Source organism: Trichoderma evansii (assembly GCF_050947405.1).
Source record: "Trichoderma evansii strain SZMC 28006 chromosome Unknown GGI43scaffold_31, whole genome shotgun sequence".
Lineage (NCBI taxonomy): Eukaryota > Fungi > Ascomycota > Sordariomycetes > Hypocreales > Hypocreaceae > Trichoderma > Trichoderma evansii.
This window is the reverse complement of record NW_028145175.1, coordinates 126,674-150,918: the sequence shown is the minus strand read 5'-3', so window position 1 is coordinate 150,918 and position 24,245 is coordinate 126,674. Positions and strand designations below refer to the sequence as shown.

General features: G+C 50.4%; 11 protein-coding genes across 11 annotated transcripts; 6 read left to right on the top strand and 5 right to left on the bottom strand.

Moving 5' to 3' along the window:
* Window positions 1-714: 714 nt before the first annotated feature.
* On the top strand, window positions 715-2,608 carry GGI43DRAFT_426089 (uncharacterized protein; the record flags this gene model as incomplete). The annotated part of the gene is made up of 4 exons (XM_083208591.1): window positions 715-795; window positions 884-1,039; window positions 1,113-2,312; window positions 2,435-2,608. The coding sequence occupies 4 exons, from the start codon at window positions 715-717 to the stop codon at window positions 2,606-2,608; spliced, it is 1,611 nt and encodes a 536-aa protein (XP_083055778.1).
* Window positions 2,609-3,222: 614 nt separating this feature from the next.
* Window positions 3,223-3,710, bottom strand: GGI43DRAFT_266372 (uncharacterized protein). The gene is made up of 2 exons (XM_083201029.1): window positions 3,507-3,710; window positions 3,223-3,446 (listed from the first exon to the last, which is right to left on the bottom strand). Exons 1-2 carry the CDS (start codon window positions 3,623-3,625, stop codon window positions 3,308-3,310), a joined length of 258 nt encoding a protein of 85 aa, XP_083055777.1. The 5' UTR covers window positions 3,626-3,710; the 3' UTR covers window positions 3,223-3,307.
* On the bottom strand, window positions 3,711-5,071 carry GGI43DRAFT_266371 (uncharacterized protein). The gene has a single exon (XM_083201028.1). It carries the CDS (start codon window positions 4,943-4,945, stop codon window positions 3,797-3,799), a length of 1,149 nt encoding a protein of 382 aa, XP_083055776.1. The 5' UTR covers window positions 4,946-5,071; the 3' UTR covers window positions 3,711-3,796.
* A 775-nt stretch (window positions 5,072-5,846) lies between these two features.
* GGI43DRAFT_417577 (uncharacterized protein) lies at window positions 5,847-6,167 on the top strand (the record flags this gene model as incomplete). Its single annotated transcript, XM_083207435.1, has 1 exon — window positions 5,847-6,167. A coding segment is annotated over one exon (321 nt), but the record flags the coding sequence as incomplete, so codon positions are not given.
* Window positions 6,168-6,493: 326 nt separating this feature from the next.
* On the top strand, window positions 6,494-7,014 carry GGI43DRAFT_388338 (SCF ubiquitin ligase complex subunit HRT1; the record flags this gene model as incomplete). The annotated part of the gene is made up of 4 exons (XM_083204057.1): window positions 6,494-6,589; window positions 6,642-6,720; window positions 6,782-6,852; window positions 6,916-7,014. 4 exons carry the CDS (start codon window positions 6,494-6,496, stop codon window positions 7,012-7,014), a joined length of 345 nt encoding a protein of 114 aa, XP_083055774.1.
* Window positions 7,015-7,179: 165 nt separating this feature from the next.
* GGI43DRAFT_388337 (signal peptidase complex subunit SPC1) lies at window positions 7,180-7,589 on the bottom strand (the record flags this gene model as incomplete). Its single annotated transcript, XM_083204056.1, has 3 exons — window positions 7,180-7,353; window positions 7,411-7,470; window positions 7,539-7,589. 3 exons carry the CDS (start codon window positions 7,587-7,589, stop codon window positions 7,180-7,182), a joined length of 285 nt encoding a protein of 94 aa, XP_083055773.1.
* A 2,030-nt stretch (window positions 7,590-9,619) lies between these two features.
* Window positions 9,620-12,273, top strand: GGI43DRAFT_266058 (magnesium transporter CorA family protein). Its single transcript, XM_083201027.1, has 2 exons — window positions 9,620-11,257; window positions 11,316-12,273. The coding sequence occupies exons 1-2, from the start codon at window positions 10,026-10,028 to the stop codon at window positions 11,899-11,901; spliced, it is 1,818 nt and encodes a 605-aa protein (XP_083055772.1). The 5' UTR covers window positions 9,620-10,025; the 3' UTR covers window positions 11,902-12,273.
* Window positions 12,274-12,398: 125 nt separating this feature from the next.
* On the top strand, window positions 12,399-13,282 carry GGI43DRAFT_417572 (Tim10/DDP family zinc finger protein). Its single transcript, XM_083207434.1, has 2 exons — window positions 12,399-12,647; window positions 12,795-13,282. The coding sequence occupies exons 1-2, from the start codon at window positions 12,530-12,532 to the stop codon at window positions 12,956-12,958; spliced, it is 282 nt and encodes a 93-aa protein (XP_083055771.1). The 5' UTR covers window positions 12,399-12,529; the 3' UTR covers window positions 12,959-13,282.
* A 214-nt stretch (window positions 13,283-13,496) lies between these two features.
* Window positions 13,497-14,276, bottom strand: GGI43DRAFT_388333 (60S ribosomal protein uL23; the record flags this gene model as incomplete). Its single annotated transcript, XM_083204055.1, has 4 exons — window positions 13,497-13,584; window positions 13,640-13,932; window positions 13,995-14,050; window positions 14,255-14,276. 4 exons carry the CDS (start codon window positions 14,274-14,276, stop codon window positions 13,497-13,499), a joined length of 459 nt encoding a protein of 152 aa, XP_083055770.1.
* Window positions 14,277-14,586: 310 nt separating this feature from the next.
* GGI43DRAFT_265983 (25S rRNA (adenine2142-N1)-methyltransferase) lies at window positions 14,587-16,021 on the top strand. Its single transcript, XM_083201024.1, has one exon. The coding sequence runs from the start codon at window positions 14,898-14,900 to the stop codon at window positions 15,759-15,761; it is 864 nt and encodes a 287-aa protein (XP_083055769.1). The 5' UTR covers window positions 14,587-14,897; the 3' UTR covers window positions 15,762-16,021.
* Window positions 16,022-18,101, bottom strand: GGI43DRAFT_266006 (protein UTR4). The gene is made up of 4 exons (XM_083201025.1): window positions 17,758-18,101; window positions 17,486-17,589; window positions 17,283-17,323; window positions 16,022-16,944 (listed from the first exon to the last, which is right to left on the bottom strand). The coding sequence occupies exons 2-4, from the start codon at window positions 17,535-17,537 to the stop codon at window positions 16,282-16,284; spliced, it is 756 nt and encodes a 251-aa protein (XP_083055768.1). The 5' UTR covers window positions 17,538-17,589; window positions 17,758-18,101; the 3' UTR covers window positions 16,022-16,281.
* Between the last annotated feature and the right edge of the window lie 6,144 nt (window positions 18,102-24,245).

Below are 24,245 nucleotides of genomic sequence, written 5' to 3'. Positions count from 1 at the left end.
GTTGGTCGAATTTGTGGCGAAACAAGAAAGTTGGGGAGCCGCAGATGCGTGAATCGATCGATCTGGCGATCCCTGCCTTTTAACGTGACGGTTCGTGAATGGCTCGGCGCGCTGTCACGTGGGCGTTAAAGAGGTGAATCCTGCCATGTCAACATATTGCAGCGAGTGCTGCATCGAGGTTAACAACTGCAGCATTTTTGATTGTTTTGTGACTTGATTGATGATGACGCATGAATTACCTAGTTGCGTGGCTTTTCAAAGAATGAGGCTCTGGGAGGCGCAAGGCAGCGACTTTATAACGACTTGGACGGATCTATGCGGACGGGATCTAATCTATATATAGCAGTTACAGTCAGCTTCAGCTCTCTCAGACTAGCGAAAATAAACCATGTTGACAGTTCTATTTATAATTCGGAAGGATTTATAAACATTTTAGGTGGCATGTACCTTATATGTCATGAAAATACAATTATGAAGAAAATGTACTTTGTTGTATTTGTGCCGTACTGTGTGCAGCATCTCCATCCCTTGGGACAGAGTTTCCGATCATGGCGGCACTAAGACGACGCGCGCATCGAGCAATGACGTCCACGAGGATCAAACATGATTTCGTTTAAAAGTGAGTCTTATGCTCCTTTTTTTTACGATTCATTTCTTTGTAGTTGATGATTTATTGATAAATCCCGGATAAAGTGTTATCCTCTTCAGTTGACAATGGCCTCCTCTTCCAACCAAAACGGGACGCATCAGCGCCGGCAACACATTGTCATCGTTGGGGGTGGCGCAGCAGGCATGGTATATACACATGAATAATCCCTCTCATTCTAAACTCCTTTAGTTGAAATATCAGGTTCCTTCTTCCTAACTGTTTGAATCTCAATAGTCCTGTGCCGCAACATTAGCCAACCATCCTGAGAAGTTCCAAGTCACGCTCCTCGAAAAGAGCAACGTCGTAGGAGGCCAGGCGACCTCTATCCCTCTCGATGAGAATAAATTCGGTGCATCATGGATGAATAATGGAGTTCAGGGAGGATCGCAGGTACTTTTCCAAAGCTCCCTATCTGCCTTCTCTCTATGCTGTACAACTATGGGACTCACGATGGAGTGTCTAGATCTTCAAGCACACCTTCAACTTCTTCAACCAACATGGCTTCCCTGCTCAGCCCCTTCAACTCCAAGTCTCCTTTGGAAAGGGAGAATCCGGCTTCTGGACAAACTGCTTCCCCAGCAAGCTCGTCGCCAAGCACTCCTCCGACATCAAGCGCTTTGGCCTCTTCCTCAAAGTCATCAAATGGACGATGCCCGTGCTTGGCCTGTTCCCCATCTCCGTCATGCTACGCCTCTTCTTCTTCAGCAGGGACTTTGGTGATAAGATGGTGTATCCGCTCATTGCGTTGTTTCTAGGAACAGGGAACCAGACGGCAAATGTGCCCGCAGCTATTGTCGAGCGGTTATTCAACGATCCGAATATGAAGCTCTGGAACTACGATAAAGATACGCTGCTGCCGAATCAGCCTACCATGTACTCTTTCGACTGTCTGCACAACTTTTACGAGAAATGGAAAGACGATCTCATCGCCAAGGGCGTTTCCATCAGAACCAACACCGAAGTTCACAGCGTGCTCTCCCGATCCAACGAAGGCGTCGACTTGGCCATCAAGAACAACAACAACTCTTCTGACGAACTCACAAATGAGCATTTCGATCACCTTGTCTTGTGTGTTCTTGCAGACGATGCCCTCCGAATACTGGCAGATTTAGCAACCGGCCGCGAGAAGCTCATCCTCGGCAGCGCAACATTCTACGACGACCTCACCGTCACGCACTCCGACTCGGCGTACTTTAACCGACAATACGAAACACACTTCAAATCCGAGCTCTGTGCGGAACCCAAATCCGAAACGCAGTGCCACCAGATTGCCACCGCCAAAGGAGAATCAATCTCCTCGTCACCGTCATCGTTGCCTTCGAACAAGTCTCAAGAGTTCAACCCCATGTATTACACTTACACATATCAGCATGACCCGCGGCTTATAGAAATGTCATTCAACTGCAGCAACTACCAACACCAGTTCAAGAAGTCGTCAACTTCGCCAGAATCACGCCCCGAGCCAGTCTACCAAACAATCTTCCTCGATAAACGGAAGAGCGACCTCTGGACGATTGACGACATTGACAAAGACAAGATCATCAAGCGCAACTGGTGGCATCAGCTCGGCCACCGCTGGCAGCACTATGTGCGTGTTGTGCCATGCATGATGTTTCTACAAGGCCGTAATAACACCTTTTTTGCCGGATCGTGGACATTAGTGGTATGTTATCTATTTTCCCCTGTTTTCTCTTTTTCTTTTACAAAACTGCTTCCCTTTTCTATGTATATCATAGAAACAAAATGAAGGTCCTCTATGTCTACTCAATACTCATACGTAAACAGAACATGCACGAAGTCGCCTGCATCAGCGGCATAGCAGCCGCCTACCGCCTCGGAGCAGACTACACAAAGTTCGACGACTTTGCCCAGGATTTCTTCGTCAAATATCTACTGCTTTCTCATGGAAAGTTATTTTCGCGAGAGGAAAAGAAGAGGAGAAAGGAAAAGGCAGCTTGAAAATACAAAGAAAGGAAAGTCGCCATAGTCGCTAATAAACGCAGTAGTGAATGAAGAAACACCGCTCATGGATATCTTGTTAGGAAAAGAGTGAATGGGAAAATAGAGCTTTTCCCGGTAATGTTATTAAAAGAATGACTCGCCCGCTCCAATTCCAACTCAAATGCATCCTGCCACGCAATATGAAAATGAGAGTCTTTGGAACGCTATTAAAAAGAAATGTAAATAACGTAATGCAAAGCGAATGATGAGGCTAAGCATATAAAAGGAAATACACAAAGCCATCATCAGTTCTAAAATGAGAGACAGAAAAGAGAAAAGGAAATACTAAAAAGACAAATAAAAACAAGAGTAGCTGATACTTCAAAGTAGATGGCAAAACCCGCCATGTACATTTCACATCCCAGTCCATTGAACCCGTTCATCAAGATAAGGAAAATCCCAGGTGTACCATGAAATATGGAAACCAAACCCAGGCGAAAAAGAGAGAGGTGAGGAGAGAAGGAGAGAAATTCCAGAGTCGCTGCCATGCCAAAAGATCTGTCATTGGTAGTACCAGCAAAGCATTAATCATTCTTCGCTCTGTATCTACCATGACTCCTCGGGTATCGCTGAAAAACCATAACATAGTCAAAGTCCCAAAGCAAATCTTTCGTCCTGATGCCCAAAAGTTACATGATTCCCGGTAGCATCCCAGACTCAAATATCACCAAGTGTGCCGTTAAACCCCATCGTTGATATGCAAATCCACCTCTCCGGTAGCGCCTCCAATGCCTCGTGGATGATTGGTTTTTCTCCCTTGACCGTTGAACAATAAAAGTCCACCAAAAGCAGCGCTCTGCGCTAGGTTTTTGGTTAGTCGTGACGAAAACGCTTAAGAGAGACCAGTACGACTGACTGTAGAGCATCCGCAACTCCAGACAGCGAAAGGACAACAAAATAAAAGTTTGATAATAAAAAAAGAAAAAAAAAATACACACATAAGTGTATGTTCCCAAAGGCCTGTAACCGTCCCATATTCCCGCTCTAGGATGATGCGAAAAGACATAGCAAAAGAAAAAAAGATGACATGTTTGTATCCCGCTTCCCAGTTGAGCCACAAAGCCACATTTCAAAAAAAAAAATGAAAATGGAGCAACATTGTTGAAAGATGCATGTAATGTAAAGAAGATAAAGATATGACCGGAGCTAGTGGGTAAAGAGCCTGCGTTCCGTAGGTGGGCGGTCAGCCACCAGATCCAGTTTCAAGATTCGTCGAAGATCATTTTCCATAGCTTGGATGCTACCTGCGCTTTCGTACCCAGGGCCATCTATCTGGCTGTTGGAATAGACTTCAGCATGGCGAGGAGGCAGCGAATTGTTGGCGACAGAAGACGGAGCCGTTGACGCAGCTGACTGGGGAGTAAAGAGAAATCTCTTGAGAGCTTCAGTCGGATCTTCACCCGGGGCGTTGCTAGCTGGAGTGGGTAGAGGGTTCCCGAACTGAGATGGCGGGTTGGGGGCATTGCTGCGCGCAGATTGCATCCGATCTTGGTAGTGAGTCGAAAATGGTGGTCCCAATGGCCGGGCTCCGGTGCCATCCAGCTCATAGATTTCATTGCCGTTAAAGGTCTGTCGGTTGTACATGCGACGATTGTGCGCAAGGTCGGAGGCTGTTGGCGTGAGGGGAGCATCCAAGTGGCGCGGAGGAGACATGGGGCCAGCAAAAGGTGGTGCCGCAACGGGAGTTCCGTCAAGTTCCTGGCGAGCCCTTTCCTCTCGATGAGCTCGAAACATGAAGTCGAGGGGCGATTCGCGGTGTTGATGGGCAGAAACTGGCCTGTATGACGTAGACAGCTCCGAGTCGGTGGCCGGGGGGGAGGGCTGGGAGACGAAGCCCCTTGGCTGGCGGACCATTGGCGAATCGCTTGACGATTTCAGAAAGCTCGGGATGGGTAGATCCGCAGGAGCGGGCGAGGCGTGGAAAGTGGCACCGGCAAACGGCGTGCTGGAGATTCCCTTTGGTGGAGATCCGCGAGAGGGGGACTGGCTGTGGTTGTTGCTGAGGTGATAGTTGGGCGACGAAGGGTCGTTTTTGCCCTTGGGCTTGTTGTTACGGTTATTTCGCTGCTTGGAGTTTTGCTGGTTGTTCTGGCGCTCTGCGAGTGCGGGAGAGGCGGAGAGGATCTTCTTGGGAGTCTGAGGCGCCCTGTGGTGGTGGTGGTGCTGATGTGATGAGGCTGCGTAGGATGCGGCATCGTTCTCTGACGCATAGGCCTTGAGGGGAGCTGGCTTGCCGCCACGGGGCTGACGGCGACGGCCTGGAGTGGCCTTGATCGGTGATGGCTGGGCCTCCATTGTGACTGTGGAAGACTGAGAGATGCGCAAAGGGTCGCTGAGCGTAAAGATACAGATAAAGCAGAGTGGATGGTCGCTGGCGCTGGCGGGAAGGGCAGCTGGAGAGGAGGACGTCTGTGCTGAGTGGACCGAGGAGCGACAATCACGTGTATCTTAGGCGATTTCCGAAAGCGGCGACTGCGAGTGTGGTCGGTGGGAGGAGAGAAGCGAGGTGAGGTTGCGAGGTGAGGAGGCGAGGTTGAGGTTGCGAGGCTATAAGTACTGCGTTGGGCAGCGGCTGCGCATGCTTCGGCGTCGCAATGGAATGAAGCGAGACAAGAGCTGCCAGGCGCTGGACTTGTCGAGGCCGGCAGATTCAGCCGCTGCAAGGTTAAGAATAGCAGATGATGCCTGACCTGACTGGCCCCGCATGCATTTGCGGGCAGCTGAAAAAGCAAACGGATGGCGAAAGCGGGTAGCCGCAGGTAGCGCTACTGTGACTGCCGAGTGAAATCGCAGTGCCGGGCTAGTAGAGTTACCAATAAGTACATATTGCCGCCCGTTATTCTCGGTTTCGCCATAAGTACTAAGGGAGACGGCCAGGCCATGGATGAGTCTATGGAAATATTGCCTTGTTCTTGGGTCAGAAGGCAGTATAAATGCACCAAAATCCATTTTAGGGAAGAAGTAACACCAAATCAACATATGCTCTAGAAACAACAAAAATACCTCCAAGCCCTAACATTTACTTTGTTTTGCGCCAAGCTGTACATCCGGCTTCAAAAGCAAACATGCGCCGTGTTGATGTCGTTCCACGGGCAACCAAGGCCTCTGCCTTGCTTTCTGCCTGTCGTCATCAGGCCGGAGCAATCGGGTGGAGAAAGCGCTGCCTAAGCCCAATGTGTACGGCGAGGTACCCGGGATGTTGCATTGGCCCAAAGTCACCGCCAACGGTACATTAGCGCAACCTTGGGTGCCACCCAGTAGTAACTGCAGCCAAATTCAATCAGCCAGAGGAGACACAGCGCAAGGCCCGCTGCACAGCAAATCGTGCCCCTCGCTACTGTACAAGCTGATTACGATTACAGTTACATGCTCCAGCTACGTTACAGCGCCTTGTGCTTTATTCTCTGCACTGCTCTATTCTCTCGAAGCATCTGCATCCAAATCAGTTTGGCATCTCGATTGCAGCTCTCAGCTCACATCATTTGTTTTTTTTTTTTTTTTTTTTTTCTTTTTTTTTGCCTCAAAGCTGCTAGACTTGTGAATTTGCAGTGAAGATTTGTCAGAAGTTCACAGCACTTCACGGGCGGCGCTGATGAGGTAAGGTACCTCCAAGTAAATGCTTAGCCTGGGATTTAGGCTACGACTCCATATCTCAAATCCATACAGTCCCTTGATGGCTAACGAGCCGCACAGCAGCTATCGATCGATCTCTAGCACGCAATAAATCTTCGACCGCTTTCTCTTTTTACTTTCCTTCATCTTCTGCCACCCCTCGAGCACCACGAACTCGCACAGCCATCGTTACCCCTCAAGCTTTCTCTGCAGATCACAAGCTCTCCAAACATGGCGGACGTTGAGATGAGCGACGCCCCAGTGGCCAAGAAGGCCGACGGCGTCGTCGCCAAGGGTGCCGATAAGAAGAAGTTTGAGGTCAAGAAGGTTTGTTTCACCCGAGCTCAATACAGGGGTCGAAAAAGACTGACAGAAACAGTGGAACGCTGTTGCGCTCTGGGCTTGGGATATCGTCGTCGACAACTGCGCCATCTGCAGAAATCACATCATGGATCTATGTAGGCTTTCCCCCTCTTCCCACCGCTCTGCAAACGAAACAACTTTACTTACGCCCACTAGGCATTGAGTGTCAGGCAAACCAAGCATCAGCCACCAGCGAAGAGTGCACCGTTGCCTGGGGTATCTGCAACGTAAGGCGTCCCGCTCCCATATACAACCTTTTTTCGACGTCCACGAGACTAATATTTCTCTAGCATGCTTTCCACTTCCACTGCATTTCACGATGGCTAAAAGCCAGATCGGTCTGCCCCCTAGACAACAGAGACTGGGAGTTCCAAAAGTACGGTCGGTAGACGAATCGAGACGAGAGCACACGAGACGAAAAAAAACACCTTGTATCGTACAAAGACAAAGAAAGTTTGCGGTATATCATTTCAGGAGGATTTAAGCTACATGCTGTTTTAGAGGATATCATAAACGCCGGGGTCTTGCTCGGGGTGGCAGGCATCATCTGGCCATCATGTCCCGCCTGTGTTAAATGCAGATCCGATAGGTAGCCACTTGACCGGATTCTTGTTATAGAACGGCCAAGGAGGAATGATAATGAGAAACGTCAATAGCGTGCCACCCAGTCCAACATATAGGCACGTAATAATGTCTTGTAGAAGGTATCCGACGTTGAAGGCGATGACCTGTGAGAAGTGTAAGCAATGAGACCAATTCGGGGCTGTGGGTAGGTTTATTCATACTCCTGTAAGAGAAAGCAAGATGAAGGAAAAGTGCTCGGCACGGCGCTGGCCCTCGAAATCCTATAGTCGCAATCACATCAGTTGATATTCAGCCTCGTAGATGGGATATGGGATATGGATGCTCTCACAATCTGGCCTTCCACCACGTCCCGCACTTTATCCAGCAATTCCTCCGCCATTTTGGATCGTCCCTCTTTGGTATTATGTATTCGAGTCTATTTTATCTTGAGAATTGCCGTGGTTTGGGGGATGGTCGAGGGCGAGTAGAGGTTGTTTGGCCTGGCACGAGATGCAGCATACACAGCGGGTAGTGATAGTGGTAGTAGACACGTCTTTGGAGCGATGGACTGTGGCGCAAATGCCTGATCTGGGTGAGACGGTGGGTCCAGGCTGGGGAAGTGTGGCGGTGCGGAGAGAGGTTGCAGCTGCTAACCTGGAGTGATTCAAATAGAAGGTCCAGACGAGAGTACGATGCCTATTATTAGGTTTTTAGCGTGAGTTTGTATTTATATGTCATTTTTTTTATAATATATAATTGTAAAAATGCTATTTTCCGTCGAATTTCCACCGTTGGTGAGCACTATGCGTGCTTTGAGTTAATACAGCTCAAGTAGATTTGTATGATTCATGAAGCTTTACTCTGCATATCCACTTGGGCGTTAGCTATACAAGGCCCCTGCAACCAAAGAGCAGCGCTTATCAATACGATAACCCCAACCTAACGATGCAGCGCTGGGCTGATACCTATATAAATCACCAATTCATCTCCTTTTTCGAACCACTGGCCCTATTCATATTGAGTGCATATTCATGGTGTAGTATGGAGCAGGGGTGCCGAGTGCCGTGATCGCGCCAGAAATAGAAGGCGGAGATCTCGCCGGCATTGGCCGCACACAGCGTCTGCGGTGGCGAATCAGAACACCAGGCCCTGACGTACTTTGTAACTTCGTACATACGGCAAGCAAACTGCACGGCGCATCTGGCTACCTAGGTACCAAACAAATAAATGACTCTTATAAAGTGACTCTTGTGCTAGTCGAGGCATATTTTGCTTATTGTTTCGAGATCCCAGTAATACCCGTAGATAGTCCCTCCATAGTGGACGCCAGCCGCTTACTGTAAAGATGACTGGCTCCTAGTTCAGCTTTCACATGCCTGGCAAACGCGGCATCTCGAAAATTGCCAGTGTCGCCAGTCTTGTAGATACAGCTATATTTGGCATGCTATCTGTGCCCTGCATTGCCAGCGAATCTCTTGATGTCATAGCCAACGCTCTAGATCTTTTCCATTACTCTATCGTTTGTACATCTCAGTTGGCGATCTGGGGGCCGGGCGGCCAAAACGTGCCGTTCTCGCTGGCCTGACCACGAGCTAAGCGACGCCCGCCAGGCATGGACGCTGTATCGAGTACCTCCAAGGGGAGAGCGATGAGTAAGAAAATACCTCGGTCGGGATTGGGCTTTTGGTGGGGTAATATTGCATTCCGTAACAGATGGCAGGTATCCGTGCACGCTCCCCAGTGGTTCGGCTGGGTACCGGGATACCTCGCTCTCCGAGCTTCGTAGGCCAAAAATCTCTGCCAGCAAGTTTCTTGCCCCCAATCCCAGATCCCAGTGCTTCGGTCGGGCCAAACCAGTTTAGTGACCACCAGCTGATTTTCGTGGCGGCGGGTACCGCAAAAGGGAAAATTTCATTTTGCACGCCGGCAGGCCCCCCAGAGCGCAGACTATTATTTTCCATCGCCTGCACCTCTGGCTTTGCTTCTTTCCCAACAACCTCTTTTTTTCTTTTTCCCTTTTCCATGGTCGACGAGAGTCCATTTTTTAAATGACTTTCTCCCTAATTTACTGATAACCAGCCCTTGGCATATTTCCCCTCGGGGCTTGTCCAATAGACCTTTTTTCTCGCTAAATTGATAGCGTTATAAACCCCGTCGCTTTTCTCCTTGCGGCGCACACATCAGCCCTTTTTGCCGTTCGCCGCAAACGAAGAGAGATAGAACCATCTCCTTTTACCTCGACCTCGGCCATCGCCAACGACCCATTCCTCGCAAAAGGAACAATCGTTTCATCATTTTAATTGATAGTCGATAGACTTCTTATAGCCGTCGTTTACAGCACCGCAACCCTTCGTTAGGGTCGAATAGCAGCTTTCTTCTGCGCCATCGCAGACTCTCGCCGAATACCTTCAAGTTGGCTCAACTCGCCCTCCCGGTCGTTATCTTCCCTTCGCTCCTCGGGCCCGGGTGCTGGGTCTACAGCGGAGTCAACAAGGAACCTCCATAATTCGGCTTAACTGATAGGACCTCATCGCTAAGCCGATTAATCAACCAATTCTCACGCCTCTCCTTCTTCCCGTAGCTCCAACTGCTACCAGAAGCGACCCCAGGGTCTTCGTTTTGTTCCAAACCAACTACTCGGCGCGCTGCTGCCGCGCCGAGAGGGCACTTGACAGCCTGTCCCAGGCTTAGAGAGTTGCAATAGCCCATTGCCAAAGCATGTTCCAGAACCCTTAAAGTTGCCAGCAGGCTTCGTCCGAGTTGTTGCGCGGTGATTCTTCGATCCGATTCAGACCGCAAAACCCGCGAGATCTTCGATCTCAACTAGTTATACATCATGTCTGAACACGAGGAGGCCTTCCCCGACACGGGGTATGACACCCCTGTTCCCGAACTTGACGACCATCGACAGCATTCGACTGCTCAGAGGGTTGAACGCCCACGCCGAGGAACCTTTGATAGCTTGTACGGCGCTCGCCACCTCGACCCTGAGATGGCGATCCGCGTCCGCGATTTCGAGGAAGCCATCATTGATGAAGAGGGGGATGCCCAGCCCACAGCACGACATGGCCGTCGTCCAACAATCGAGTCATCGATAGATGGCAGATCCATCTCGCCTCCCAACTCGGTCAAGGCTTTTGCCGAAGCTCGGCGCAGAGAGCGCGAAATGTCCTTTTCCGAGGCCAAAAACGAAGGCGAAGAGCCCCTCGGCCGAACATTATCCATCACAAGCCACCGGAGCAGGAAGTCAAACCAGGAGGCGGATGCCAGAAGCTTCCTGACCAACAAGTCCGTCGAAGAGGACGTCTGCTACCCTCTCCAGGAGAAGCACCCCAAGCAGCATAATCTTCGAATCGACTTTGAGTATCTCGAAGATTTCATCAATGACCAGCAGGAAGAGCGAGCTGTTCGAGTAGAGGTGCCCACAGAGAGTTTCAAGGACTTGCGACGGACCTCTACCCTAACCAAGCCCGCGCAGCTCGTCACCGTCGATGGTGATATTCTCGAGGTGCCCTCTGACGACTCGATAGCTAATGAAAAGATTGCCTTGGAGAACTCTGCTCCTCCCAAGATCCAGCATCAACCTATTGACAACACTCGCTTCAGCTTCTTTTCTTCGGCATGGGAGTCGACGATTCATGCCCCAGAGATGGGCGATCTTGTGCTTCCCGGAGAAGATCTCCGAGGACTCTTTGAACTGCCAGAAGACGAAGACGGTGGTGTCTGGTGGCTCAACGTCAACAACCCCACAAAGGCAGAAGTGTACGGCATTGGCAAGGCGTTTGGTCTCCACCCCCTGACCATTGAAGATATTGTCACCCAGGAGGCTCGCGAAAAGATTGAGCTCTTCCCATCGTACTACTTTGCCTGCTTCCGGTCGTTTAACGTTGTGGACGAACCTGATGGGAAAGAATACGAGCCTTTCAACATCTATGTCATTGTGTTCCGAGAGGGAACGTTGAGCTTCAGCTTTACGCCCAACTCGCATGCCTCCGAAGTGCGCAAGAGAATCACGGCCCTCAAGGACTACGTTTCTCTTAGCAGCGACTGGATCTGCTATGCATTGATGTAAGTTTTTATTTTTGACACAGCTGTCTTTGATATATGATCTAACATGTGATTCCAGTGACAACATTGTCGATAGTTTTGCACCAGTCATTAACCAGCTTGAGCTCGAAGCCGATGCCATAGAAGATGAAGTCTTTGTCATGCGGTACGATGACTCAAACACCTTCCTGCGGTCTATTGGACGAGTGCGGAAGAACTGTATGGCGCTCTTGCGGCTATTGGGCGGCAAGGCTGATGTCCTCCGGGGCTTCACCAAGCGCTGCAACGAAAACTACCAAGTGACGCCGCACATGGACATTGGCATGTATCTTGGTGACATCCAGGATCACGTCGTGACCATGGCTACAAACTTGGGACACTTTGAAAAGATTCTGTCTCGCGCCCACAGCAATTACCTGGCCACCTTGTCCATCAACAGCATCTCCCAGGGCACTGACATGAACCGCGTGCTGAGCAAAATCACCATGATTGGTTCCATTCTCGTCCCGCTCAACCTTGTCAGCGGCGTGTTTGGCATGAACGTCCATGTGCCGTGGGAAGGAGATGAAGTCGAAAACTTGGGCCCCTTTTTTGGCATCATCGGATCCATGGTTCTCATGTGTGCCATCATGGTGTCTGTTGCGAGATGCAAGCGATGGATATAAAAAGATTTGGAGAGAAAACGAAGATGTAAATTTCTTGTATGAAAGTCTTGTTATCGTATATAGAGGCTTTGGGATTCTTTTCTCTCTTTTTTGATTTTGTTTTTACAGTATTGTTTTTATTGTTTTGTTTTTTGGGGTACAATTGGCATCATAGACTCGGGAAGCATTCTTGAGGCGTGCAAGTCATGTTTATAGCCTTGCTTGAAATTAATTAAATAGTCTGCATTGTTGTATAAGCCGCACCTGAGCATTGTGAGATAGGTAGATCAGCATCGCTATTTTAAAGCCATAAACCAAGAATCTTGAAAATTTTAAGTTTCTATTCTCCAGTTTCTTTGTCCTGAGGTTCTCAGTCTTTAATACACATCTCGAAGTCCAAGTCATCTGAATGTGGAGACCATTTCCGTCTCTCTCATTCGCCAACTTGAGCATCAGCAACGCACTGCTATTGGTCCAAAAAAGCCCATAGAAAAATATTATCAACCACCGCCGTATATCATCACTTTGCAGCAAGTCCTCCAAAAATATATCCAAGACTCTGTTTACGACGAAGCTTCCCTCTCTCACTCTACGCAATTACAAACCTCTGATAAAATATATACGAGCTGACTCGGAATTTCTGCCCAAGATGAACGCCGCACAGACTGGAATCGAGAACCTCGACCTCGAGAAGCTCAACGACAAGGATAAGACGGAGCTGCGACAGTTTCTTGCCAATGAGCAGCAGCGATCTCAGATTCAGGCTCGTATGTGCTGATATTTCACTTTCTCTCCCAATTTCGAGTCTCTATATCAATTCCTGCTTGTCCCATAAGACAGAGGAGGGGCAAGAGAATGTAGAAGACAGAAGCGAGAGGAACGATGCATGCTAACCAATGGATCTTTTTATACAGAAACACACAACCTGACCCAGATCTGCTGGAAGAAGTGCGTCACTGGAAATATCAAGGGCTCAAAGTTGGACAAGGGCGAGGAAGGCTGCTTGGCCAACTGCGTGGACCGATTTTTGGACATTAACTTTTTGACGATGAAGCACCTGAACAACATGCGATCATAAAATGGAATTTTTTTTTTTGTTGGCTTTGAGGGGTTAATATGGGCGTAGGTTATGTGATGTACGATATATATATGGTCCAAAGGATATGACTTAGACATGGGATGGGATATGATACTGTTCTTCTCTCTGATAAACACCAATAAATAAACGGGCATCAAGACCCATAGAAAAGGCATTACAACGGCAGCACAACATTGATAATTTACGTGGTAATGGATATCATGTCACATCATTCAGGGCCAGCATAGTTATTCTCATCAGCTCCCCTCATCTTCATTTATTTCTGTTTCCCTTCATAATCGGTACGTGGACGGACCGGCTTTGTCTTTTGTTTTGCATAGTTGTATCATAATTTGTTCCAGATCCGTAAAAATGACAAAAAGCTCAACTCCTCCCAAAAGTGTTTTCCTCAATGCCCATGGTATATGTGCATGCATCTGAGACTAAAGACCAATTTCCGCGCCCGAGAGAATAAGAAAAAATGAATAGAAGAAACCAACAATTCCCTTTTTATTTTTAACAAACAAAATTATCCCGCTTAGACGAGAGAGAGCTTGTTGGCGGCGATGTCGAGGGCATCGACATCGGGGGTGAGGCGGGCATAGGCCTTCTTGGAGCCGTCAGGGCTAAGGAGTAAAGTCAGTATAAAGTCTTTTTCTTATGCTGTGAGAGTAAACATACCGGATCAGGGTGTTGATCTTGACGGTGTCAATGTCGTAGAGCTTCTTAAGGGCCAGCTTAATCTGGGCCTTGTTGGCCTTGACGTCGACGATGAAGACGAGGGTGTTGTTCTCCTCCATCTTCTTCATGGCGCTCTCAGTGTTGAGAGGGTGGATGATGATCTTGTGCTCATCGAGACGGGGGAGGTGGTTGATGGCCTTGCGGGGGTAGCGAGGAGCGCGGGACAGGACCAGAGTCTTGGGGCGGTGGAAAGAGGTGGTCTGGCGGACCTTGCGGGTCTTGGAGGAGTGAGTCTGAGATGTATGTTAGCAATCTGAAATGTTTGTAGATATCAAGTTATAGATAAAATACTTACACCCTTGAGGGCGGCCTTGGCAGCGGCGTTGGCCTGCTTGGAGCCCTTGGTGGCAGCTACATCATAATACGCATCAGCAATCGCTCTTATTCAGAACTCGCAAAATCTGCTGCTGCATGATGCTGCGCGGAAGATATTAGGGAGAGCATGTTGTTTTGTGTGTCGTATAAAAGTCGCTTTCGCAGAAAATGGAACAATTCGATTTGCTTCGGCTTCTTCGACGACGACAACAAAACTCGTCTCTTTTATTCAAGTCGTACCTTTCTTGTTAGCGGGAGCCATTGTAATGGTCGAGTTTGGCACTGGGAATGTTGGTGCTGTTGATGATTTGTCGACTTATCGGAATGAGGAAGAGGAAGAAAAAAAAAGAGGTTTCCAGCTATAGAAGTTAATTCGACCAGTGTGGGCGAAATTGCGAAAAAAACTTAGGGCTCCAGCAAGCGTGGGATGTGATTGGCTGGCTCGACGCTACAGTCATGTGATTTATCTCCACGAACATTAATGAGAGGTTTTGCAAGGCGCGCTAGCCGCTTTCGGAAGGGTATTATAAGTAAATGTGCGATCAATATGGCCATATCCATTATTTGGCCAGATGGTCCTTAATCTGCACGCCGAGGCGTCAGGACATATAACCACGACACCTCATAGGAACAGCTACAGCTCTGAGGGCGACTGACACGATGCAACGTCGACGCTGAGGGGGGAATTATGCGGTGGCCATGATATTAGACAGCATTCACTCATTACCAGCATAGGCAGCCATTACCCGGATTTAAGGCTGATATCGACATCAATACCCAAAGCTCTTTTCTCACCAAGGGCCCCTAAGTCTCATATTCAACGAACCATCTCACCACTTGGCAACATATACACTTGGACATCGCCCTCGGAAACAAGGACAAGATGGCGCCCAAAAAGAAGACGTTGAGTAGTCTCACCCAAGGACGCCCGCCGCTTGCCAAGCCGTCTCGTTCCATGACCCGAAAGGCAAGCAGGACGCTGATCAACAAGCATCATCACTTGGAAAAGACTCGAGCACGGGCTATCAGGAGTGGCGACAAGGAAACAGAAGCAAAGATGGCAGCCGAGATCGAGAGTCTGGGAGGATTGGATCACTATCAAAAGGCCAGTCTGCAGGGACAGAGCATCGACAGAGGAGGAGATACATCAAAGGTTCTTATGGAATGGCTTCCACTGGACGAACTAAAGAAGCAGCCCCAGCCTCTTCAGATGCTCGAAGTTGGAGCACTCAGCACTCGAAACGCTTGTTCAACCAGCAAAGTATTCAACGTCCAGCACATTGACTTGAACAGTCAGGAACCAGGCATCCTTCAGCAAGATTTTATGGAGAGGCCATTGCCTGAGAATGGCAAAGGAGAATTCGACATTATTTCACTGAGCCTGGTACTCAACTTCGTACCCGATGCTTTCGGCCGCGGCGGCATGCTTCTACGAACGCTCTCGTTTCTCAAGGACGACGTCGACAGCACGATCACTACCGAACCGCTCTTTCCTTGTCTCTTCGTCGTCTTGCCACGAAGCTGCGTCGATAATTCGCGATACTTTACAGACGACAGGTTCGATGAGCTGATGGCTCTGCTCAACTACGTGCGAGTAAGAAGCAAGAAGACGACAAAGCTAGCCTACAGCCTGTGGAGGAGAACAGGGGGAGCTGTAAAGGCTGGGCTGACTTTCCCAAAGCAAGAAGTCAATCCAGGGAAGACGAGAAACAACTTTGTCATGACACTCAAAGGGCAACAGGCGTGATTGATCTCGATTGCCGAGAGAGGAACTTTCGGATTACGCAACACTCCCTTGACTTTGCACCAGATGCAGCGACGAAAAGGACAGCTTCATGCACTAGGGCCCAACAAAGTTCAGGTGCGGAGCATCATGTCATTTTTTTGACAGGATTTCTTTTTTTGGTTGCTTTTGGAGATTTGGAGACAGCCACTCGCTGACCGCCTAGAAATCCTCCCTACCTGCACCCTCCACACACATCGAGTAGCCAGTCTACTTTGTACATATGGTACGGCTCGAGTCGAGATGGCGGTCAACTAGTCTCCCCGCATAGTCGACTTCACAGCCAAATAGCTCTTTTTTTAGTTGATCGGGAACGGAAAATTATCGACACATCAACGCAGCTGGAAAGCTGCTGTCATTCTAAAATATGTGATGTTGAACACCTGACTATCGGACTCTCCCCGCCATCGACTGATTCGTGGGGGTTTGGACGGCGACGGGATTGAATGTTACCCCCTTTTAAAACGAAAAAGACTCAAGAACTTCAAGCCGAAGTTTTCGCAGCAATGGCAGCTGCAGCGTCTGCAATGGAGGTCGGGGTGAACTCGGAGACTGCAAGCTCGGACAGCGGGTGATGGGAAGGCAGAGGTGCGTTGCCCGGCCTGACGGCTGGGATGCTATGCATGCCTGACTGGCGAGCAGCATCTACCTCGTTGAGGTTGTCGCTCAGGAAGATCCAACGTGCGGGGCTGATGTCTGGATGATGAGACAGGATAGTGGTGTAGCTAGCCACGTCGGTCTTGGGCCCCGCATTGACGGTGTCGAACCAGTCAGAAATAAGGACGCTCATGTCGGGGGGCTGGGCGGTCGTGTGAGCGAAGAGCAGCTTCTGGGCCGGCACCGATCCGGACGAATATATCATGATTTTCTTGCCGGCCGCATGGGCGTTTGTGATGAAGGGTGGCACGTCAGGGAAGAGTGGAGCTTTGAGGACCCCCGATTCATAACCCTTTGTCCAGAGGTAGCCTTGGAGGGCCTTTAGGTACGGCGCCTTGACATCTCGGGCCACCAGGTCCCGGACGTGAGCCTCGAAGGCACTGTGATCATTGCGATACTCGTCGGGGAAAGCATTGCGATAGTCAGCAAAGCTCGGCTCGTCCCACTGCTCCGCTAAAAACTCGGGCAGGACATTGAGTGCATAGGGGAACTGAAGGAACAAAACGGGCACAAAGGAGGGCCCATCAAAAAGTCAGCCACTTTTTGCGTTGGACGACGGGACGGAGAAGAGAGAGAGGAGAGGGAGAGAGGAGTTGAACAAGCGGCACTACTTGGTACAGTATATGCGCGCATAACGTGGAAGAGCAGGAGCTAGGAGTCGTGTTGGGGTAAAGCAAGGGTGTCTAGTCTTGCGCATCGCAACTCAATTGGCTGATGGACAGGGATGGTCGGACGGCGATTAATGCGACAAGCGAATCCGAACGAGCGTTGCAGCCGCGGGCAGCGAATGAAAAGGAAGAAGAAAAACAAGCAGACAGGCAGGCTCACCAAGACATCCTTGACAAAGGAGATGGGACAGACGGTGCCCTCTGCACGGAACGTAAAGGTTGCACGATAAGCATCAGCTGGGAAGAGCAACGAAACCAAAAGACAGTTGAGGGATGCAGGCAGAGACCACTCGTGATTCGAATACGCGCACTTTTTCGCCCACGTTGATCAGCCCGGGGTAAGTGGGGGAGGGGGCGCCGTACCAATGTCTAGCAGAAGAACGTCGAATTTACCAAAGTCGGGCTGTTCAGCCATTTTTCTTTGTCTCGGCTCTATCTCCTCTTTGTCGTCTAAAGCTACAGTACAGCTAGTAGTCGTATATCGTTAGTATGTACTCTGTAAGGGGAAACAAAAGACCAAGTAGGGCGCTTGGCTCTCTCAGAGTCGCAGGCGGTGAGAAAGAGGAGGCTGTGGAATGTTCTATTTTACATAAAAAGAAGTAAAAAAAACAAGGGAGGTCGGTAAGGCTAAGTACCTAGCTGGGCCGATTTAGTCAGGCGTGTAGTTGTAATAGAGCTGGCTGGCAGAGCTGTCGAGCTGAGAAGGACAAAGGACAAGGTCCCAACAGAAGGGAAAATTTTCCTAGGACAGCCCGACAGATGGAGCCCTTTTCCCCTCTCTGATCTTGTACGCAATACGCACTACTATCTATTAGATTACAGCGTCTGGTGTCACTTCTTGACTGCTACCCTAGAGCTGGCGCTAGTGCCTGGGCTTGCCTCTATTGAGGAGGGCGCCATTTAGTATTCCCGCGCTGGCAAAAGCACCTGTTTTAGCAGCCACTGCGCTTGGTGAAGAAAATAAAGGGTAGAGAGTATCATTCGGGGTAGCTTGCATGAAAGCTGCATTAGAGGCGCATTGCTGTGCGTCAGCGTGCAGGACGGCCGACGCCCTTTTTGATACGGGCTAGGCACCTCTTGGAAGGCGGTCAGGGGATCGAAAAGAAAAAAATTCTTTCCAGTGGCCTGGTAGGCTGATGCTTGCGCTGAGTTTGTCCAAGGTACCTATGTAGCATCGTATTGAGCTTTATTTTCAGGCCTTTTTTTTTTGTTTCTCTTCTCGGCTGCCTGGATAAATTAAGAGGGAAGCGTGGGGAATGGAAAAGAAGCCAGAGATGACGATGCAGACGAGAGATTACGTAGCTCGTTTTTTTTTGCATGTATGGACTAGGTATGATGTAGATGCGGCCGGATATGGATCGGTATATACGGGGCCATTACGGAGTGCTGGGGCGCCGAAAGAATTGCGTAGATTGGTATGGAGTTTCGGAGCAGATAGGGAGACAAGGAGAGTGAGGTTTTTTGACGAGTGGGAGAGCATCCCGACGATCACACCACCTTGGATGCGTATTCGTTTTTAGCGAGAAGAAGGCTGGCGATAGGGACACTGCAGTAGATGGGCGCCAATTCAAGGGGGAAGCATAGCACAGCAGAAGCGCTGCTTGTAGATACGTGGTATTGATTTCATGTTTGTTTGGATGGGATTGAGTGAGCTTCATGTCTTAGCGGCCCCCATCAATCCCGCATTTTGTTTATCCGCCTGCGAGGAGTAGCTGTCAATCAAACAAGACGCAATCCACAAAGGGTCTGGGCTTCTATTTCTAGCAGATTCATGAACATCATTTTCTGTATCAGCTTGAATGGTGAGCAGTAGATGGATACGAATAAGTGGCAGTGGTGGTTTAGTGTTGGGTACGCTGGCTACGGCTTGCTTGTGCTAGTATTTGATCGCCACCACCGGGGCGATGGCGGCATTGGCACATCTCGTGATGAGAAAGGGCGAAAAAAAAGGGCCTTTCTCCTCTGTTTCTAGACCATCATTTGACTCGTTAGTTTTTTCGTTCATTCAGGACACGTTGCTAGTTGTTATTTTTGTTTTTGATCTTGTTTCGTATAATTGCTGTGGGTAACGTAATAGTAAAGCAAGATTAAATGAGGACATCCATGCACTCGGAACCTTGATGAGGGGATACTGTAGACAAGTAGAGTACTTGGCCCTGTATACATACTGTGGCTCTCGGTGTACCTGGACGGCGAATGTTTCCGGCGCATTAAAGCGCAGCCCCATAGCGCAGACCCCCGAGTCCGTCCTCCGAAATCTACGTTTCTATCAGTGACAGATTCCCAGCATACGGAAGCAGAAACTGTCTGATTTGGGGGGCAAAACAAGATTTTAAGTGGCTATTTTGCGTGCATCTCATAGCAACGGCCGCGAATCAATCAGTCCATCAATCAATCCCATCAAATCAAATCAAAAAGGGGGCAGCGGCAGCAGTAGCAGCAGCAGCAGTAGTAGCAGTACAGTAGCACCATTCCTTCATACAACCCGAGGCAACCAATTGAGCAGGCGTCTTATTTACTTTTAGCCGTAAACGCCCCTAGAAAAATAAAGCGCCGCGCGGGATGCATGCAATGGATGGCACGATACTGTACAACTAGCTGGTACATTGCATTGGCTACAGTTTAGGGGTCTTGGTGTTGTCGTCATCTCATCACCAAGACGCATTCCAGCCGTTCCCTTGATTTCTTCCTTTTTTGTCTCGTCTTTTTCTATTTTCCCTGCCACGTACGAGATGGTATGCAGGGTTCAATCCAATTGCGTACAATGTCTCTCGTCCCATAGTAGAAATCAAAAAGTCTTCACTCACCTGCCCTTGCGGTATCACCTAAAAACCGTCGTCGATTAGACAAAAACAGCTCTTGTCTGAGTCTCCCTCCCTTACAGTATCTGGGCCTGCGGGATCCAGACCACCATCACCGGGGAAAAGTGGCTCGATCGTTCTCCTGGGCATGGCACCCGGATGAAACGCTTCGGGATGGATGCGCTCCTAAGGGGGTAGAGAGCAAAAAAAGACACAGTATGCACACACGCAGTCCGGTACAGGCACTTTGTACATGAACTCAATTGCGTTGTTTTCAGTGTTTTGAGGCCGAACAGTGCACCAGATCCGGCGCAGCGGTTGGACGGAGGCGTTTGTGCGAGTGAGACATGGCTGGTCGTGCCTCGAAGAGCAATTACACGGAGTACCGTACACATCTTCATCCCATCCGCCGCCCACTTTGTGCTACCGCATCGTGCATTGTAGACCATGTATGTACGTTTAGTACGTTGAGTACAGCAATCTCACATTTCTGCTAATGCACAGTTTGTACTCTTTGTATATAGTGTTGCCGGGAACAAAACAGAAACGTGAAGCTGCCCCCCAACGTGCGTGTCTCGGCGTCCAATCAGAGCCGGCATTGGGCCATACCTGCAATGTACGTGTACACATGAAACGGCAGTGAATATTCCAGGCCCAGCACACTGTGGGAGCCAGAGATTGGCAAGGCGCGCCTCTCTGCTTGGGACAATCTATGCAGAATTCGGTAGGTACCAGCGCATGTGTGCATCGGGATCCTTATCTACTTACTTTGAACAGCGTAGAGCGTTATCGTATCTGCTCTACTCTACCCGCTTATCATGTCCCAGCCGAGATGGGATCGCTGGAGCACGGTGTACCGACGGCGAGGTACAAAGTATCTGATACGCGGATTTGGCACTGAGGGTGAGAAACGAGGGGCCCTCTTCGAATCTCGTCATTTTCGTCTCGTCAATCAAAACGACGCAATTCCCCTAGCACAAAGTCTAATTAGCCAACCTGACCCCTACGCGGCGTGCTGTGCGGTACGAGCGTCGGCGCGCAGAGATGTATGGCGACCCAACGTACTCCGTATAGAAACAGTCTAGTCCATCCAAGTATAGCAAAAAAGAGAGAGTCTAGTCGTGATAAATTGGGACGGAGGCTATGCTATGCTCTGCCTCTCCCCCAAAAAGTGGTGCAAAGTGGTGCACATAGGTGGCATTAATGCATCACCGGTACAGCGTAGTGCGTGTAGCGGTACGCAGCGCAGATTCAATGTGCTTCACTCATTGGCTATTGAGCAATTCGTCTTGGTCGTGTGCTCCAGACCCTGATTCTGTGTCTCGACGCAGCGCGGGGGATAAGGCAGGAATCGAGGAGATGGCGGTCTCACGATTGGTGCCACGCAGCAACCGCTGTCAAGATGTGATTATCTCTTCTTTCATATTATTAGCATTTTTATTTTAACCATGTCGGCTCGTTTTCTTTGTTGCGACGTGGACGGATGGCGATCCGCGGCCGTGAGATGCAGCAGCGCGGACAGCAAACACGATCCTGCGGGCGACGCCCAGAGCAGACTGGCAGACGAGAGCCTGTAGAATCAATGTGCAGTCCATGTACATGTCCATGTACATGCAGCCCGTACCGGCACCAGCGCACGCACCATGCCGTGGCCGTGCTTTTTTCGCCGAAGCGAACTGCTGCTCTGCTGCGCGGCTGCTGCTGCTGCTGCTGCTGCTGCTGCTGCTGCTGCTGCCACCCAATCGTCCAGGCCATCTGGCTCGCTGAGCGTCGCTCCGGATTGCGGACTTTGGTATGAGTAACAGGCACTGGGTCTGGATCTGGACAGCGAGAGCCAAGCACGTTCCCGGCCGCTAAAACGAGACGAGCTGGAGTGTACGTACCTTGAGATACTGTGCTAGTGCCAGGCTGCACAGTAATTCTTCAGCAGTGTTGACACGGTACAGTCACGCAGACCCTCGTCATGTCGTCGTCTTGTGGGGACGCCACCTGGCGTGACTGCTTTGCTGGATAACACAACAGCAGCCAAATGGTGCTAGAGCGCTGCTAAGGGAGCGGTTCTGCACAGTAGTTGGTCTTGAGTGCCCAGCATGTTCCAGGGGGGCGCGCTTTGTCAGCGCTGCTCAATTGGTCATTGGCACTTTTCACTGCTGTTAGCGGCGCAGGTCGCCATTCCGGCTAAATGCTAACAGCTGCGACTTGTTGAATTGGCAACCAGTCCTCGCCCTTCGCCATCGTCATCAGCGTCGAACCAACCCCCATCCGGGTTCGCAGAGTTGACGAAGCAACGAGGCACGAGTAAGTAGCTGCTTATTGTTCAATATACTATGCTGCACTATACAAGCACGCCAGTGCCATTAGCAATTGGTATATCCATCTTACCCCATGCTATATAGGTATCGTCCATTAGTGCAGACGGACGCTTTCCCGTGCTTGCATTGCATCAACCAGCTAGCATGACCAAGTGAGGATGAGCGTGAAAGTACAGTAAGAGTGACAAAGAATAGACTGCTGCGTGGTGCCACTCGAGGTACACCGATATGCAGACCGTGCAAGAAATGGTCGTCACCACGAATACGGCACAAACACATGTACTGAATGTCGATTACATTACATACATGACCTACAGATTTCTGACAATGCGCTGCTACCTGTCGTCAGTGTCTCCTCTGCGTGGCCTGACACATCCTTCGTCCGTACTCAACCCCATTTACGAGCTGCGCACTAACCGCTGCTACCACTACGGCGTACTCCGGCGGTTGCCAGGTAGCGCATCTGCCAGGTGTACAGGTACCCCTCATGACCAGCTTGGGCCCCTATTCCTGCCCAGCGCGGCATGTACAGCTTGTACCGGGTACTCCCCCAACGAGCCAGCCAGCAGCACTTGTGCCAGAAACGGCGCGGCCTCTGCAGGGTGTGCGGGAACCTGCGGGATGCCTAAATGCGCTGCCTGCACTGTGCTCCGCAACGGGCGACCACGCGTGACTCTTCTCTCGATGCCGACTAAGGAGGACAGCCAACGACAACGACAGCTCGCTGGATATTGTTGGGGCAGACTGTGGTGTGCACGGTGCCCAAGGACGCCGTGCTCGTCCGTCGTGCTCGGTATGCGCCACGGTGTACGAGAGCGGGCGTGTGTCGTGTATCAGTACGGACAACAGTGCATGCGCTGCGCATGGGCCCCAAACACCGTGTACAATGCCCAGAGCTCGTACTGATACCCAAGCCCAACGGCCTTGCAACATGCGCTCGGGTAGCGGTACTGGCATGTCGCGAGTGTACTGCAAGGTGTGAGTGTCTGATCTGGGGTCCAGCGCTGGCGTCGGTACCAGATACTCCGTGTTCGTACCCGACCTCTGCGCCAAACCCAGCGCCGCGTTGCGTGCTCCGCGGGTACCAGGTACTTTGCTTCGTCTCGTACTCCGTGCCTGTCTACAATGGTGCTGCGGTACCGCCACCAGGTACTGTACCTACAGGTCGTAGCGTGCGACTACCACGCATAGCACCGCCGCTAGCTGGGCATAGTGGTGTTGTTGCCCTGTAGTGCCCTGTGCTAGTAGCGCTCGATGGGACGCTGTCTAGTGGACGCAGTGGACGCGCCCCACCACCCCCAGTGCCGCTGCTGGCAGGTTCTCGTGCCTTCAGATGCGGCCCACCCCCCTGTCCACTTCCACTCTCTTCCACGGCCATTTACTCATCCCGCCTAGGCTGGGATTCCCTTTTCATCCGGCCTCTTGTCTCTTCTCGCCTTCACTCTCCTACATCTACCTCCTACTTCTACTTCTACTTCATCGTTCCCTCTTCTCCTTCCCGCTCCCCCTCCCCTTCAAAGGCCTTCTTTCTCCTCGAAGCTTGCGTCTCGTCAACCACCCTGATTCGAATTCGATCCTCGACTCGTCTGCCTAGTCGCATCGTTTCTCGCAATCGCCAATTCCAAGCGCCAGATTCGCCACCTCGACGAAACAACCCTCGCAAGCCTGCCGCCATCCGAACCTCATCGGCACCGACGCAACCGATATCCTCCAACAGTCGACGAGAGAAAGAAGGGTCCTCCTTTGCCTTGCCAGATCCCTGCACCGGTCCGCCTCAGCTGTTCAACAACGTCTCGTCTATCATAGACATCTCCCGCCAGCGTGTTATACTTGTCACTGCTTCGCCGCAATCTTGCTATAGAGCCTCGGCTTAGTGCACTCCGCCGTCTTCGTCATACCGTCCCGGTTTCGGCCGCCTCGATAAGCTCTTCCATCAGTACCTTGATCGAGTCACCGGGCGATAGTCACAAGTCTCTTTCTTGTCAAGCGGCTTTTTCCTTTACCCAAAAG